At 37.8% G+C, this 16,518-nt stretch overlaps 1 protein-coding gene and 1 long non-coding RNA gene across 3 annotated transcripts in view; one reads left to right on the top strand and one right to left on the bottom strand.

The window, feature by feature from the left end:
- IQUB (IQ motif and ubiquitin domain containing) overlaps nucleotides 1–12,266 on the bottom strand; it is a 121,995-nt gene extending 109,729 nt beyond the window's left edge. For both annotated transcript variants that reach the window (XM_086691177.1, XM_025929906.2), the window contains exons 1-6: nucleotides 12,142–12,266; nucleotides 7,312–7,739; nucleotides 4,283–4,417; nucleotides 1,136–1,297; nucleotides 876–1,048; nucleotides 168–323 (exon numbers count right to left, since the gene is read on the bottom strand). In XM_086691177.1, the coding sequence (XP_086547303.1) occupies nucleotides 168–323; nucleotides 876–1,048; nucleotides 1,136–1,297; nucleotides 4,283–4,417; nucleotides 7,312–7,735 (1,050 nt within the window). In that variant the 5' untranslated portion in view covers nucleotides 7,736–7,739; nucleotides 12,142–12,266. The remainder of the gene's footprint in view (nucleotides 1–167; nucleotides 324–875; nucleotides 1,049–1,135; nucleotides 1,298–4,282; nucleotides 4,418–7,311; nucleotides 7,740–12,141) is intronic.
- Nucleotides 12,262–16,518, top strand: LOC147583085 (uncharacterized). Its single transcript, XR_015245213.1, has 2 exons — nucleotides 12,262–12,608; nucleotides 16,057–16,518. It is a non-coding gene; the product is annotated as an uncharacterized LOC147583085 (long non-coding RNA).

The raw sequence follows: 16,518 nt of genomic DNA, 5'->3' as shown, positions 1-16,518 counted from the left end.
GCCTTACCATCTTTAATATGTGTTACGAATAATTTTTTCTTCAACAACACTCACGTAGGTGTTCTTCGTAAACTAGTGTGGAATACAGAAACGCAGGCAGACACACACAGAACAACTGGCTTATATACTTCAGTTTTAAAATTCACTCATGATAAAAGTTATCTTACCGCCTGTAATCTTTGAGCATGGTATTCTGCTGCTGAAAAATATTTTCCTGGTGTTACCAGTTTATCAGTCATATTTGATACATACACCCCAATTTTAGTCATCTGTGTGGATGTTGTATTTGTAGTTTGCTGGAGCTTTTTTCTCTGAAAAACTGTCTAAAATAAAAACATAAATATTTAAATATCCACTATATACACATATAAGTCAGTAAAGACCACATTTTTCTGTTTAGTAAATTTTCTGTTATTATTTTAATTGCCATATAATTCCTTGAAAGATTTTAATTTTTTTAAGTTTTTATTTAAATTCTAGTTAACATACAATGTAATATTAGTTCCAGATGTACAATATAGTGATTCAACACTTCCATACATCACCCAGTGTTCCTCACAAGTGTACTCCTAATCCCCATGACCCATTCAACCTATCCCCCCACCCACCTCCCTCTGATCACCATCAGTTTGTTATCTATAGTTAAGAGTCTGTTTTTTGGTTTGCGTCTCTCTCTCTTTTTTCCCCCTCTTTGCTTCTTTGTTTGTTAAATTCCACATATGAGTGAAACCATATAGCATTTGTCTTTTCTCTGACAGACTTATTTCACTTAGCATACCCACATCGTTGCAAATGGGGAAGACTTTAGACAGGTATACAGAACATTTGTTGATTCTGCAGTTTCAAAAATCTCCATAGGAAAATAAAACTCTTACCTGGGTATCCCTACAAAATGCATAGTCTTTTTTGGTAATCTTTTTAGGTACAGTTTGTGTTCCAGCATTGTGATATTCTACTCCTGTTATTCTATGTCTGAATCCACCAAGAAATGGTTTGTGAAAGTCAGATTTTATAATCTCAACAGCTACGTCCTGGTACTGAGCAATGCCTAAGGAGGTAAAAACCAAGACTGAATGAAAGCTCACCTACAAAGGGACTCTAAAATACTTCATCTAAAAGACATCAAATAACTAACCAGTTTGTACTCTGACAGTTATGATGTGAGAGGCATCACTTAATCCATCTACTCTTTTGATTGGAAATAGATCTGGATCTGTAGAAAAGATTTCCACTTGTACAATATCCTGTGGCTTAACTCCATGTTGTAGCAGGGTCTCATTATTTTTAAGGATTATTCCTAAAAAATGACATGAAACTGTAAGAAGTGTATGACAAAGAAATAACTATATGTACTCATTTTAAGGGGATCAAAAACATCGAAGATGATTCTATGAACACATATAGTTTAATTACTTAATAGAATATTGATGATGTCCACCCCTTACTATAATGTTAGTACAGAAAACTCCACAATGGGAAAAGTTAAGATGCAAGAATTCCACATTATAAATAAAGCTATAACTCTCACAGGATTTCTCATCAGAAACACAAATATATAATAACCATGCAACTCTATAGATATTTTAAAGTAAAAACATATTCTATGAGTACAATCGTATTCTAAACATTGATTCTCTAAAAAAAATCACAATGTGTGTAAGCACAGGACATATCTAATTCAGGGAAAATTTGATTATTGTAATACCCACTCCTGTCTCCAATGCAGAAAAGCATATACTCAGAGTTCCAAAGAATCCTTCTCTTTCTGTTTCTATAATCAGGAACTCATATTAGTAAATTCATGGAAAAGTAGAGTTAAGCTTCAGCTTTGTGCTGGAAAAAGTGTACACCACTATATTTTTATGTTATTTTGTATCTTTTTTACTTCTATCCCCCTTCATTGGTTTATTCTATAAATTGACTCCAATTTTATTTCTCTATTTTAAGGAATACAAAAATATGTGTAATGTTATTGGCTGCTGTTTTGATAGAATATATATGACTCTTCCAATGAATGGTCATCCTAAATTACAATTGGGAATTTGAACATAGCAAAGGTTTTGTTACATTAATTCTTAGAAATATATCAGATACCACCAGTTTATTTTTGCTATGTTTAAGAAAGTATAAAGATCCTTGAGTTTCAATTCCACACCCCAAACTCTTAACTTAGAAAATTAACATGAATGTTATACGGGCTTTGTAATAGGTTGAATAATGGCCCCAGAATATATCCATGTCTTAATCCCCAGAACCAATGAATGTTACCTTATATGGCAAAGATGACTGCAAATTTTATTAAGTTAAAATTTTTGAAATCAGGAGATTATCCTGGATTATCTAAGTGTGTTCTAAATGTAATCACAAATGCCTTTACAGAGGAAGGAAGGGAGATGTGACTATAGAGAAGATGATAAGACAGAAGCAGAGAGAGATTTGAAGATGTTCTTCTGCTTGCTTTAGATGGAGGAAGGGGGCGACAAGCCAATGAATGCAAGGTATACAACTCTAGAAGTGGAAAAGACAAGGGAGCAGATTGTCCCCAGAACCTCCAGAGGGAGAACAGCCCTGCCTGTATGTCAGCTTCATGTGAGTGAAACTGATCTAGGATTTCTGGCCTCGAGAGCAATAAGAGAAGTCATGTGTTGCTTTAAGTTACTGAGCTTGTGGTTGTTATAACAGCTATAGAAAACGAATATAGATTCCCAGACCCTTCTTCTCTTCATTCCTCTAGTTTGTATAGTAGGCTTAGTCCCAATTTGAACTCCAATTCTAGTACTAGGAGAAGCACCTGTCTTAGAGGGCGATTGACACAGAATCAAGCTCTTTAATTATCATGGCTGACATAACCCTGTTACCCAGTGGTGATGCCTGGCACTTACACATACAGAAGAAAGGTCATGAAGTGCAAAGAACAAAGATTAGTCTCAGGTACCACTAGTTAGCTACTCCAGTCTCAAAGTGCTCTCTTCTCCAGTTTTGAACTTCACCTTGTATATAATGCCAAACAATTTCCAATTCCCTTTTTGGAGTCATACCTATGTTTAAGTTCAGACTCTAACACTCATTAGCTATGTGAATTTATGCTAGTTTCCCAAGCTTTAGTTTCCTTCTTTCAAAAAAAAAAGTTAATAATAATACCTACGTCAAAGGGTTGTTATGTGGGTTGAATGATAATGTGATAATATAGGCAAAACATTTTATAGGACTAGTACACAATATGTGCTCAATAAATTAACTATCATGATTGTTATTACTAATAAGTTTAAATTTTAGTATTGTTTCCCTAACCAACCTTAGTAATCAGTTGTTTGAATACATGAACATCTTAGTATTACAGCACATTCATTATAACAGTTTTCTAAAAATAATTTTGAAATTGAACTGATTATTTTCTCTGATTTGACAAGGAGGAACTTAACAGGTGTGGCTTAATCCTTTTTAGTATTTAGGATTTTCCCACACACAAAAAATGTTTTTATTTCCCTGGAAACTTTCTGGTGGCATCTTTTTAAGTTAGTACCAAAACTTTTAAAATGAAAATATTAGGATCTGTGCAGACATATTCTATAGAAACATTTATTTAACTATCATGGTTTTACTAATTATATCACAGTTACAAAGACTAAATCCTCCCATGACACAAAGCTACATAAAGCGGGCTGTCCAATACTGCCCACAAAATATAAGTAAACTTGAACATCAGGGAATGTGAATTCACCTTACTGTATAAGGACTGACAGATAAATCATTTTCAGGCCTCTTCTTATTTTATACATGCTCATCCTTATCCACTTCTTTCAACCTCATTGCCTCCTACTCACCACACAGCATCTACTTCCAGCCACTCTAAACTTCTTACCACTTCCCTGAAGTCCCAGGTTTTCTCACCTCTTTGGGACTCAGCTCACGTATTGTCACTTTTATTAAATGAAGCTTTCTAGAACCTCCCGGTTTCCTTCCTCTCTGTTCTCACAGCTTTTTGAGCATATCTCCATTAAAACATTTGCACATTATGTGGTTAACTATTGCATATATCATCTTTCTGACTAGTCTGTAAACCGACAAAGTTTTGTTTCATGTTTCTCTACATCTTCAGTTCTTAGCAAAGTATTTAGAACAAATATGTACTCAATAAAAATGAGTTGAATGAATGTATAATCACAATATAATGTTCAAATAGTAAATATCAAGATACTTCATTTAACAAATTAAAGATCTTGTTTATCTACACATTAAAACTAAAGAAGTCTTGATAAGTTTTATTCGCTTCCAAGCTTACCTGAATATCTCATCTGCAGTACGTTAGATGGGATACTTAATACGTATGAAAAATGATCCTTGAGGTACTTTACAATGGAGTCTATTTTAAAAGGCATTATAATTTCCTGGCCCACAGGAAAAAGTACAACTTTTACTGTAGATAAAAAGAGAAAAGAAAGAATCATAGTCAAAAGCAAGGGTCAGCAACCCAGTGCATAAGCAGATAGAAAATTATGGGACAATTTTTAACCACATAGAATGCAGGTTGCCTCTGCCATGTTCCCCCACTGTACCTCCATGATAAGAGTTACTTTTCAAATGCTATGAGAAGTGACATTCAGTTTTGGTTTTGAAAATTAACTCAGAATCTCAAGAATTAGCATCAGTAGTCAATACCTGCTCCCCCAACTCTAGCTTAAAAGTTCAGATCATTATTCCAGTCTCTGCTATGAGGATCAATGCACTTTCAAGATTACCTCTTTGCTCAAAATGCCACAAGAAATAAGAAAGAAATAAAGCTAAACTACTTTTAAAGATTTCCAATATCTGGTGTTATACTGGAATTATTTGGTACTAATTTGGTATTGGTATCTGGTATTACATTACTCAGATATAAACACAGGAGCATCTCAGAAACTCAAGCATTTCTGTGTACTGAGTATTGGAAGGGGAGACCCTAAGACCTAGAGGGTGTCCCTGAACTTATGAATGTGCATACTTCGATTACACATTGATAGCATGCATTAGTAAATCAGTGATTATTCATGAAGTTAAGAAAAGTCAATAAAGAAATTTTCAAAATAGAAGGTGTCTAATACTAAGTCCATTCCTCTTCCCATAATTTTTTAAATGTGTATTTATGTTGAGAGAGAGAGAGAGCAAGTGAGCAGAGGAGGTACAGACAGAGGGAAAGAGAATCTCAAGCAGATTCCACACTGTCAGTACAGAGCCCAATGTGAGCCTCGAACTCACAAACCACGAGATCATGACCTGAGCTGAAACCAAGAGTCGGGCGCCTAACTGACTGAGCCGCCCAGGTGCCCCATTCTTCCTCCCATAATTGATTTATGTCTATATTGCCAAAATGCAAGGCAGGAAATCACTGTTCATTACAAACATCTAGAATAACTGCACACAAATCTACTTTTCACAAAAATGGACATTATACGGTTCATTACACATTCTATAAAATAGGAAATCAAGACACATGTTGATAACAAAAAACTTATTATAAAATGATTATCTGTTCACAAATTATAGGAGGGAAACATAGTATTTAAAAGCTGATTATACTGGGGTAAACGTTCTTCTTTTACATCTATAGACTTTAAATTATAATGGAGAAGATGTAATAAGTAAGTTGGAGGGTAGAGTGCACACTGTAGGCCAAAAAAGTTTTGTATACTTCTAGATGCCTGACACATGACAATTTTCATAAAGCTAAATGAGACATTTATAAATAATCTCAGAATGAGGGGCGCCTGGGTGACTCAGTCGGCTGAGCGTCCGACTTCAGCTCAGGTCATGATTTCATGGTACGTGGGTTCGAGCCCCTCGTCAGGCTCTGTGCTGACAGCTCAGAGTCTGGAGCCTGCTCCAGACTCGGCGTCTCCCTCTCTCTCTGCTCCTCCCCCACTGATACTCTGTCTCTCAATCTCTCAAAAATAAACATTAAAAAAACTTTTTTTTTAAATCTCAGAATGAAATTTAACTAGGTATTGTCAATGTTAAGATTGAGATTGTTAAAACTTGTTTTCACAGCTATCAACAAAGAAAACGCTTTCACAGATATTATCAGAAGGCTAGTGTAGCTGTTTTATGGATTCAAAATTCTATGGTTAATATATTTTAAAATTTTCATAGCAGTGACTTCCTAAGCTTTGGGAAGGAGTGGTATGTGAAGGAATTTATGAGTCTCAGGAAGTACAGGACCAAGACAACTTTATCTTAATCACCATGTGTTTGTTAAAAGCTAAAGTATCAGGATCACAGAAATATCAAAAAATAGAGCCCAGGGGTGCCTGGCTAGCTCAGCTGGTACAGCATGCGACTCTTGATTTCAGGGTTATGAGTTCGAGACCCACGTTGGGCGTACAGATTACTTTAAAAAATAAATAAACAAACAAATGGAGCCTAAATTTATTGTGAATAATGAAACTGAAGGATAACAGCTTCAGTTACGTATAATTGGGCTTGATTACTTTCTTCTCCTTCCTCCTTCTCATTCTTTACTTGTATTGACGTGCCACACAAGGATACACTGCCCCCACTGGATTCAAAAGCTACATTTTACCAGCCAAACTAAGCTGCTATTTAATTGTTAAATGATAGCCCATGTTCTTCACCCTATGGATGAACAATTTCAAAACTTATGGACAAGAGAGAGGAGGAGCAATCAGTGAATCACCCAACTAGGATGGTTCTATGTGCAGCCCCCTTCTTGCCACTCCACTTTGGCTTTGTTACTAACCACGTAGTAATGACTCCTACACGGCATCAACATTATGCCTTTAAAATTAACCTATAATGCAAGACAACGACAGTTTTCCTGAAGCTAAATATAAAGTTAACACTAAACAGAAGTCTAGAATTATGTAAAAGTAACAAGATGTGAGGAATGACCACTAGAGATGGAACTAGGCTCTCTGGAGTCAAGTCCCATTCCAACTCTTTCTTGGCAGCTATGAAGAATCAATTCCAAAGAGGCATGTCAAAGAATTACAGTTATACTCAACAGTTTGTCCACCATTTTCCAAGGTCCCTAAACATTTAAAAAAACCTACTTCACTTAGGAAAAACAGATCAGCATCAACTTAAAGTTTAATAGTGCTCATCTATTTAGGGAAAATAGTACCCTGCACAATAGAGAAGCTTCACACATAATTAGAAATGCAGTGGCAGTAGCTACAGAAGTTTTGTGGATAAGGGAAAGGGATAGGGAAAGTATGTAATATCACATATAAAACAAACCTTAAACAAAAACAAATTTAAAAAAGTAAACGTTCTTCGACATGAGGTACAGAATATCCTATCTTCCCTAGGTAATACCTGTTGCTAAGGAATCTTTCATTGATGTTTTCAGAGATTCCTTTATGGCCTTTATTTTATTCAGAAGTGTCAGAGATCCAGAATACCCTCTGGCTGGCAGCATTGCATTATCATATTCAGTTCGATAGTGCTTTGGAGAATGTCTTGGAGAATATGAAGCGTGTTTGGGCAACATAACCTCTCCCACAGGTTGTTCTTCGCCGTTTGGTTCCAGGCTTGGTAACCTCTGGCTACTTTCCTCCTCAGCATGTGTGCCATGGCCCTCACCAGACAGTTCTACTTCAGATTCATTATCTTCAGTTTGATCGGACTCCGGAAGCTCTTCTGAGGGAACCGGAATATTGATAGTCTCAAAAGCATCATCATTTTCTTCTGATGCATTAACAGTATTCTGAGCAACAAATTCTTCTTTCTGATCAGACATTTTCCTGAACCAAGAAACATAAATACATTTATTACACATAAAAATTTCTATACCAAATATCAAATTCATTGCTGGTATACATAGTGCAATGTTGTTCATTATTTTTTAAAAATACTGATTATTTTAGCAATGGCATCAGGTAAAAACACTGGTGAATTTTTAATAAAAACAACACAGAAAGTAAAAATTACACCAAAAGAGGACCTCAAAGCACAATAAATTTGAGAAAGATCTACTGTCAAGAACATATTTAAAAATATTTTAAAACATATTGTCACCTCTTCCTTAGTCAATGAACAATGCCTTGTGAAAGAACTTATTTGAATAGTTTTTTTTTTTTTTTTTCTAAACACAACCTAACACAGGATTTACGCTTCTGAGGTTACAATTGATTAGAAGCTCCAAGGATTCTGCCGGCTCCACAGCAACCGTACCCCAGATAGTAAACACTCTTTGTAGTAGCTTTGCTCTCACAAATCGTAGCAGAGGTCTCCAATGACCTCTGTTCCCCAGAACAAACATATCAACAAACTGTGGGGAGGATCTTGGAGCTGGCTAGGGCCTGAGCTACAGCAACCAAGAGCTTTGGCTTGGGAGACAGTATGACAGCATCCAGGAGCTTGGGCCCAGGGTGGCCTAGGGCAGCCAACAGCAAGGCTGCAGGGGCAGGAGCTGAATCAGAGCAGTGAAGAGCCAGCAGAGCAGGAAGCCTACCTTAAAAAGCTGGCAGCCAGGAAGGGAGGGTGGAAGGGAGGATGGAAGGGAGGATGGGAGAAGTGGCCCAGCAGGGGGCAGACTAGAACTTGGACCAGTAGTGAGATGGGAAAGTTGTGTTGAGGGCTAACTCGTTAAGCACAAATCCTTATAGAGAAAAAAAATAACGTTAGTCAGTGAAGTTCTCTGTCTACTAGATGACCACTTTCCAAAAGTGTGGAATATCTGGAATAAAAATATATACTTATGGAATTCAATGAACATAGCATTAGAGTTCAAGAGAGAATTATTAATGAACTAGAAGATAAATAAAAAGATTTTATATAGAATGCTGTAAAGAGATAAGGAGATGAAAAGTATGAGATTAAGGGCCATGCAAAAGAGAAAAAGAAAGTCTAGCCTATTTTACTGGTAAGTAGATCTTACTGTGAGCTGAGAATGGTTTTGTACTTGAAAATAAAAAACAACGAAGAATATGCAACAGAGATTGCGCGTGGCCTGAGAAGCCCTTTTCAGAAAGAGTCTGCCAGCCCCTGATCTAGTATAGGTCACATTGGAATCCCAGAGAAAACAAAAAGATGGAAGAGAGAAGATATTTTTAAAGGTAATGGCTGAGAATTTCACAAAGCTGATAAAAAATATGGATGCAAAGACCCAAGAAGCATAACATAAATATGCACTTAACAGGGTAAGTAAACACAATTCAAAGCCATATATGTTGTAATTACATTACAGAATAACAGAGAAGGTCTGGAAAGCATACAGTGATAAAGTACATATCATCTACGGTTTTGATTACATTAATTTGCTAACATTAACACAAAGGAGAAAAGTAAACTCACTGTAGATTTCTCATCAGAAATATAGAAGCCACGGCAACGATGGACTAATTAAAAGAAGAGAACTATCAACCTAAAACTGTGCACTTAGCAAAATTATCTTTTGAAACACTTAACAAATAAGTTACCACCAAGGTATCTACTCTAAGGACTTGTAAACGATACATTTGATGGAGGAAAATGGGCTCAACCGAAGTCCAAAGTGCAAAAGGAGAGGTGAACAAATAAATTATACACATATGGGTAAACCCCAAACAAATACTGTCAACACAAAATAACAGAAAATTGAAATATTAGACAATAGTAATATGTAATTAGGAAGGGAAAGATGAGCATGAGCTGTTCTCAAATCCTTATACTATTTACAAAATTGAGGGATATGATATTCTTAACCCTAGACTTTGTTAAATTAAATATGCATAGGTGAATTTCCAGTACAACCAATAAAAGAGCTGAGATAAAGGTTTAAAATTCCAAAACAATAAAGAGAAAAAGTGAAATGAGAAAAAAAAACTGAACAAAAGCTCAATTTTTAAAACATTCAAGAAACTTCTTTAGGCTCTCACTTACAAAAAAAAAAAATCTTCCTTTTGGTTATTTTCTCCCATAATGGGGCATAATGGCCTGATTAGAAAGAGTCTCATAAGGAAGCCCTGATTCCTGGCAAACATAGTCCTCCCATTCCTTCGGGGAGGCTGAGGTAATGCTTTTGTCTCCGTCTGGTGGGTCATCCTCCCCCCGCTAAAATGGCCAAGCTGTCCTCTTCTAAAACAGCAATAACAACAAAATCAAGAACTTTTGCTCTTCTAAAAACACACCTAGAAGAATAAAAAGACAAACCATAGCCCGGGGGGCAATTTTTTACAAAGCTCATATCTGACCAAGGACTTGTAACCAGAATATATAGAGAACTCTCAAAACTCAACAAGAAAAGAATAGTAGTTTAAAAATGAGTAAAATATTTAAACAGGTAAGTCAACAAAGAATATCCTTCAGAAGACAAATAAGCGGGGTCAAGACTAGAGAGGCACAGGAGCAATGCAGCACCGCGCTGTGCTATAGTTGCAGGTGCACCTAAAAATAGATGCCTCCTAAGTTTGGGACCCAGTTGCCTCATTCTAGCCCCGGCCTGAGAACAAGCACGTGAGAAGATGCTCAGTGTCATTCGTTATTAAAGAAATGGAACTTCAAATATATATATATTTTTAGACCAACGATAGCAAGTGCTAGTGAGTATGAAGACAAGTGGACTTCTTATACCTTGATGGTGGAAATGAAAATTGTATGGCACTTAAAATAACTGTCAGTTTTCTTATAAAATTAAATATATGCTTATCATATGACCCAGCAATCTGTGTCCTTTACCCAGAGGGAATGAAAAACTACACACCTACAAAATCTGTATACAAAAGTCTATAAATGCTTTATTCTTTTTTGATTTTTTAAATGTTTACTTTTGGGAGAAAGAGAGTGCGTGAGCAAGAGAGGGGCAGAGAGAGAGCGGCGGGGGTGGGGGGGAGGGAGAGACACAGAATCCAAAGCAGGCCCCAGGCTCTGAGCTCCAAGCTGTCAGCACAGAGTCTGACAAGGGGCTGGAATCCACAAACCATGAGATCATGACCTGACCTGGAGTCAGATGCTTAACCGACTGAGCCACCAAGGCGCCCCATAAAGGCTTTATTCTTAATCACCAAAGACTGGAAACAACACATATGTTCCTTAGTTGAGGCACGGCTGCACATATGAGACACTCATAAAATGGAATACTACTCATCAATAAAAAAAGTAATAAACTATTGATACAACATGGGCAAATCTCAAATGAACTATGCTAAGCCAATTCTAAAAGCTACATACTTTACGATTCAATTAAGTAAAAAAGCAAAGCTGTTGGTTTACAACCTCTAGAGCTCCCCCGGGGTTAAATCCAAAACTGAGCCCCATACATGGAACGCAAGGAGAAACCAAAGAAAGAGGCAGCATTCCAGAATGGTAGGTGGCAAGTTTAATAAGCAAGGGAACTTACAAACAAGGCTTATCTTTGGCAGCTGCAAGACAGTAGATCTCTGGACCCACCAGCCAGAATCTTAAAGAGTTTATACAGGACCTTTACTGGGTGCGGTCAGGAATCCAGTCCAGATGGTCTCAATAACACACCACTGTCCTAAGGCCGGGTCCTTGAAGCATAAAACAGATTTTCACTGCACAGTCTTTTTACTGTTTGAACTTTTTATCACTTTTACCTTTACCTACCCAAACTTAAATGTTTTCATCTTTAAAAACATTGTCCAAAGTAGTCCCTATGATGATTGCATACAAAAATGTCCCCCTTTCACTTACAGTTTGCATGATTTCACTGATATATGTAGAATGTTGATGGAACCAGTAAGGCTGGGATTCAGTTTTGCCTTCTACCAAATAAACCTGTTTAATTTTTACGTTTTTTTAAGAGTTACAGCAAAGACCGTGGGTGGAGAGGAGAGTGCCAAGGAGGAAAGCATGAAAGCCCTCTATTTAGAAAAGACTCAAAATGGTCCCCATGGATGCCTACCTACTACTACTACTACCGTGATAAGCACTCCGGGTGGAAGATGAGGTACACCTCCCGCCTTGCTGCTGCTGCTTCCGAATCCCAAACCTGAGATCCAGAGCCAGAAAAGGAACTAAGAAAGATGGGATGCTTTGCACGGTTTCTGAAGCAAAGGTGGAACAGTGTCCAGCGGCTAAGCAGTCCCCAGAGCCCAGGAGGGATCAGCGCCCCGTACAAAGTTCTGGGAGTTCAGCGCCTGTCACCGGTTCAAGACCGGTCTGAGGGTGGGGCCAAGGGAGGGCAGCCAGAACCTGTCCTCCTACCTGACTCAGAAAAGCAGCTACTTGGGTCGCACAGGTTTCTCAAAAATCTCTCAGAGGAAGCAGCGTCCGCACCCGCCACATTCCGTGTTGCCGGCCATATCCTAGCAACGGCCCCGGCACCACCTCCTCCCGCCCCGCCCCGCTCACGCGAGAAGAGGCGGTGCCCGCGCTGGAAAGAAAAGCGGGGGAGGGAAGGAGAGGGGCGGAGCTAGGGGCGAGGGGCGGGAGGAGGGGTGTGGCGAAGGGAGGAGCTGGACCTGAAGTGGGTCCTGAACCGGATCTGAGCGGGACCTGGGCGGGATCGGGGGCGAGGAGGAGAAAGCTGGCGGCAGGGTTTTTCTGTGCTGGGTACCTACGTCCTAAAGTGAATCGGCCGCTACCCTCCAGACTCTCGCTTAAACTTGCGGCAGGGCACAGTTCTCCAAACCAAAAGCTGAAAGCAGTTTGGCTTATAGATCTAAAAAATGGTATGTAATATATTATGTGTAATGTAATTATATGTAAATATAAAGTGAGAGTGAAGACCTTGACAAGGGAAGATTGTTGTACACAATGCGTGCCTGCTTGCCTTTGTAAATATTAGAACTTGGCTCTTAGCTTCCTGGTAGCCAAAGAGAAAAGGGAGACAGGAGCTATTCCTTCTTTTAAGTCAGGAGAAGCAAAGCTTTGGTTAATCACGGAATTATAAAGGTTTTTTCTATCACTGTAAATTCTTTAAATTAAGAAGGTTTTTAAAGCAGCACATATTATTGGGGGAAAGGATCAATTATATTCCTGTTGCAAATGTTGTGACAGATATTACGTAGCTTCATAATAATAGCTAATACTAAGTATTTTGTTACTAAGCACTTCACATATATTTCTAATTTAATCCTTACAAGGTTTTTATTTTTATTTTTTTTTTTTTTTTAATTTTTTTTTTCAACGTTTATTTATTTTTGGGACAGAGAGAGACAGAGCATGAACGGGGGAGGGGCAGAGAGAGGGAGACACAGAATCAGAAACAGGCTCCAGGCTCCGAGCCATCAGCCCAGAGCCTGACGCGGGGCTCGAACTCACGGACCGCGAGATCGTGACCTGGCTGAAGTCGGACGCCTAACCGACTGCGCCACCCAGGCGCCCCACAAGGTTTTTATTAAAGAGGAATTGTGATTAGCCTCGTTTTACTTAATGAGGAAACTAAGGCTCAGAGAGGTTTAGTGGGGAGCCAGGATTAAACCCAGTCTGATTCCAGACCTCAATTTTAAACGACTATTCTATGTTGTTTAACACACTTTGATAGTTAAAAGGCACGTAAGGTTGATTAAATTAAAATTTTTGTCATAGATAGTAAAAGTCCATTCTTCATTCATAATGTTCAATGTCTTCAGTCCTTTATACCGTTCCATTGAAATTACATTCTCATGCCCCCAATAACTTCTTAATGTCCAGTGTCATTTTTCTCAATGTCTTCATCCCATTTTATGACAGTTTTTTACTAGAACAATATAAAATATGTATTATATTCTCAAATATAGTCAGCTTTAATAATGGTTTTAAATAAAAGCAAATTTGTTTAAATCGCTTCATGATTCCACGTATTCACAAAGAGCTGAGAAAAGAGGGGGAAGCATTCATATAACCCTTAGGGTTAGTCTCTCATGGGTAAACCAGGCGTGATTGGAGATATGTAAACAAGTTCTTCCACTCTTCTATTGCCATCTCCAAAATCATAATGTATCTTAAATTTTACTAGTAACGAGAATTCCATTGGTTTTAAACACTCACTGTGCTGGGTCTCTTTAAAATTTATCATTCGCTGTCCTCCTCGTGAGGTGTAGGCATAGAGGCAGGAGATGGAGGAAGGAAAACCTGGTGATAGAAAACTTGAAGTACTTCACAGCGTTAAATGTGATTTGATACCCACGATACGTTCATATTTTATTTATACTTTGCTGTGGAGATGATCTTACACAACTGCCTTAAAATATATGAGCCTAACTTAAATTGGTGGGTTTCTGAGTTAGTCTCTACAGGTGGGAGTGGCTATTACACATCAAAATCACACACATACACACACACATGCACATACATACATACATATACATACACACACAAATATACACACAAACATATAGTTGTTTGGTTCTACAAAATAAATGTAAATGCAGGCTGAAAACAACGAATAGGAAAAAGAATCTCAATTCTGAAAGTGGAAAAGTAATTTTTTTAATTTCATTTTACGTTTTACTTTTCACAATAAACTTATGCATTTTCTCAGGATTTATTGCTCAAAATGACTTAACTTTATTTCTCGTGAAACATCCACCTTTACTTATCTCAGTATTTATTTATACAATAGACAGATCTTTTAATGTGCTTTTATTTTTTTGTTTGTTTATTTATTTTTTAGAGAGAGAAAGAGTGTGAGCAGGGGAGGGGCGCAGAGAGGGAAACACAGAATCTGAAGCAAGCCTTGGGCTCTGAACCGCCAGCACGGAGCCCGACATGGGGCTTGAACTCACGAACTGTGAGATCACAAACTGTGAGATCAGCTGAAGTCGACGCTTAACTGACTGAGCCACCCAGGCGCCCCTAATGTGCTTCTATTTTTACAAAGATGCCACCTAGTGGCTGTATGAAATCAAACATTTCAAAGTATTTCTCATTGTTTACTCCAGGCCAAAATGTATTTTGATATAAATGAATGTATTAGAAAAAAATATTAGAAGAATTTAGAAAACCAAGGACCTGAAAATTATGCTTTTAGAAATTATTTATATGGATTAAGTTTGGACCATACCTCTGTGAGCTTGTTAAGAAACTATATATATGCTTTTTTTTTCTGAAAACTTTTTTCTGAAACTAAGGGACAAATGTGTTTGAATTCAGATTTTGCAGATTTTTGAAAGGTAATATGAGCATATGCTGTATATTCTGTAACACTGTCAGTAGGTCTGGGGAAGTAGTCCAGAATCAAATACATTAAATCTGTGACAAAAACATATTCATATTCACATTAAAGCGAGATAAAGACCAATTCAGGTCAGCTTTTGCTTCCAAATGAATTATGAAAAAAGCTTCCATTCAAACATTCTTGAAGTCTGGTACTTAGGTAGGGATTGTAGATCTGTTTTACCCTGAGAAAAGGAATCAGCCGTCCAGTGATAGAAAAAGAAAGTAAAATGAAATATTGTTATAAAACAGTAATGTTTATCTTTAGAAATGCATAAAATGTTCATCCGGAAGCAAGCAAACAAACAAACATGATATTCGAAGATCATGAGAAATCTCCTGGCCTATGGCTATGGAAGCATGTGTTGAAATGGCATCATCCTCAGCTCAGAGCCCTTGAGTGACTCTTTCGAGAACTGTCAGCCCTCATTAGACCTGTAATATGAGCAAGAAACAAACTTCTGTTGTTAAGACATTAGGATTTAGGGGTAGCCTATTATAATTCACTATTTTTCTCAATCGTCAGCTACTTTCCTTCACTAACTAGAGTTTTGATTTATTCCCTCTAAATAAACACTTTTAAGTAAACTTCTCCGGTCCCCATCAATAACTCAAATCACACATCACATTCCCACTTTGATTTTTTGTGAATTCTATTAAAAATAAACCTCTTGATCCTCGTCTAAACCAAACGTCTACCTTTTCATTTACTTTGTTCTCAAAAAGGTAGTATTACTATTATTGTAGCATGGGCAGCAATCCCGTTAGTTAAGTACTGAGTTTTAAAGAATATTCTACCCTCAGTTGGAAAATACTCATGGTATGTTCAGCAGTTTGCTACTTTACCCTAGACCCCACAACACACTTGCATAGGAATGTTTATGTAACCACAGAGGCTGGGAGGGAAAGGCAAAGGTTGGTATTAGCCTGTATGTGGGAATTTTCTTATACAGAACATTGTTGATTTCCTCCCTTTGACAGAGAAAACATGAGGGTACCATCTGTCTTCCAGTGACTGGGGCCTGATGTAAAGGACTGGGAAGTGGCATACAAACTCTGATGATGTCTGCTCTGCAGTTGGAGCACGTGTGAAGCAAGGTCCTGCAAGACCTGAAGACCTTAGCTTCTGAGAACAGTGGAACTGATCTCTTAGACTTCATGGGAGAGTTCCTGGATAAACAGAACACAGACTATCTGGAATACCATCCTGGTGGGCAGAAGGAATTAGAAGAGCTGGCCCAAAGGGTATCTGTTTGAAAAGCCTGCTAAAGCATCAGGTAGAGACAAGTTCCGAGGGCAACACAGCAAGCCTTCCCATTGTAGTAGGTCCCAAAGTCAGCTACCTAAGAATCTTGATCTCCATTTGACAGAAGACTGCTTTCACTTTTATCTAGTATCCTCGTTGTGCTTGAAAATAAATCTGCTTTGCAGCGAAAAGCTCAA

Source organism: Puma concolor, chromosome A2 (genome assembly GCF_028749965.1).
Source record: "Puma concolor isolate L17-30 chromosome A2, mPumCon1.1.hap2, whole genome shotgun sequence".
NCBI classification, from domain to species: Eukaryota; Metazoa; Chordata; class Mammalia; order Carnivora; family Felidae; genus Puma; species Puma concolor.
This window is presented reverse-complemented; position numbering and strand designations above follow the sequence as displayed.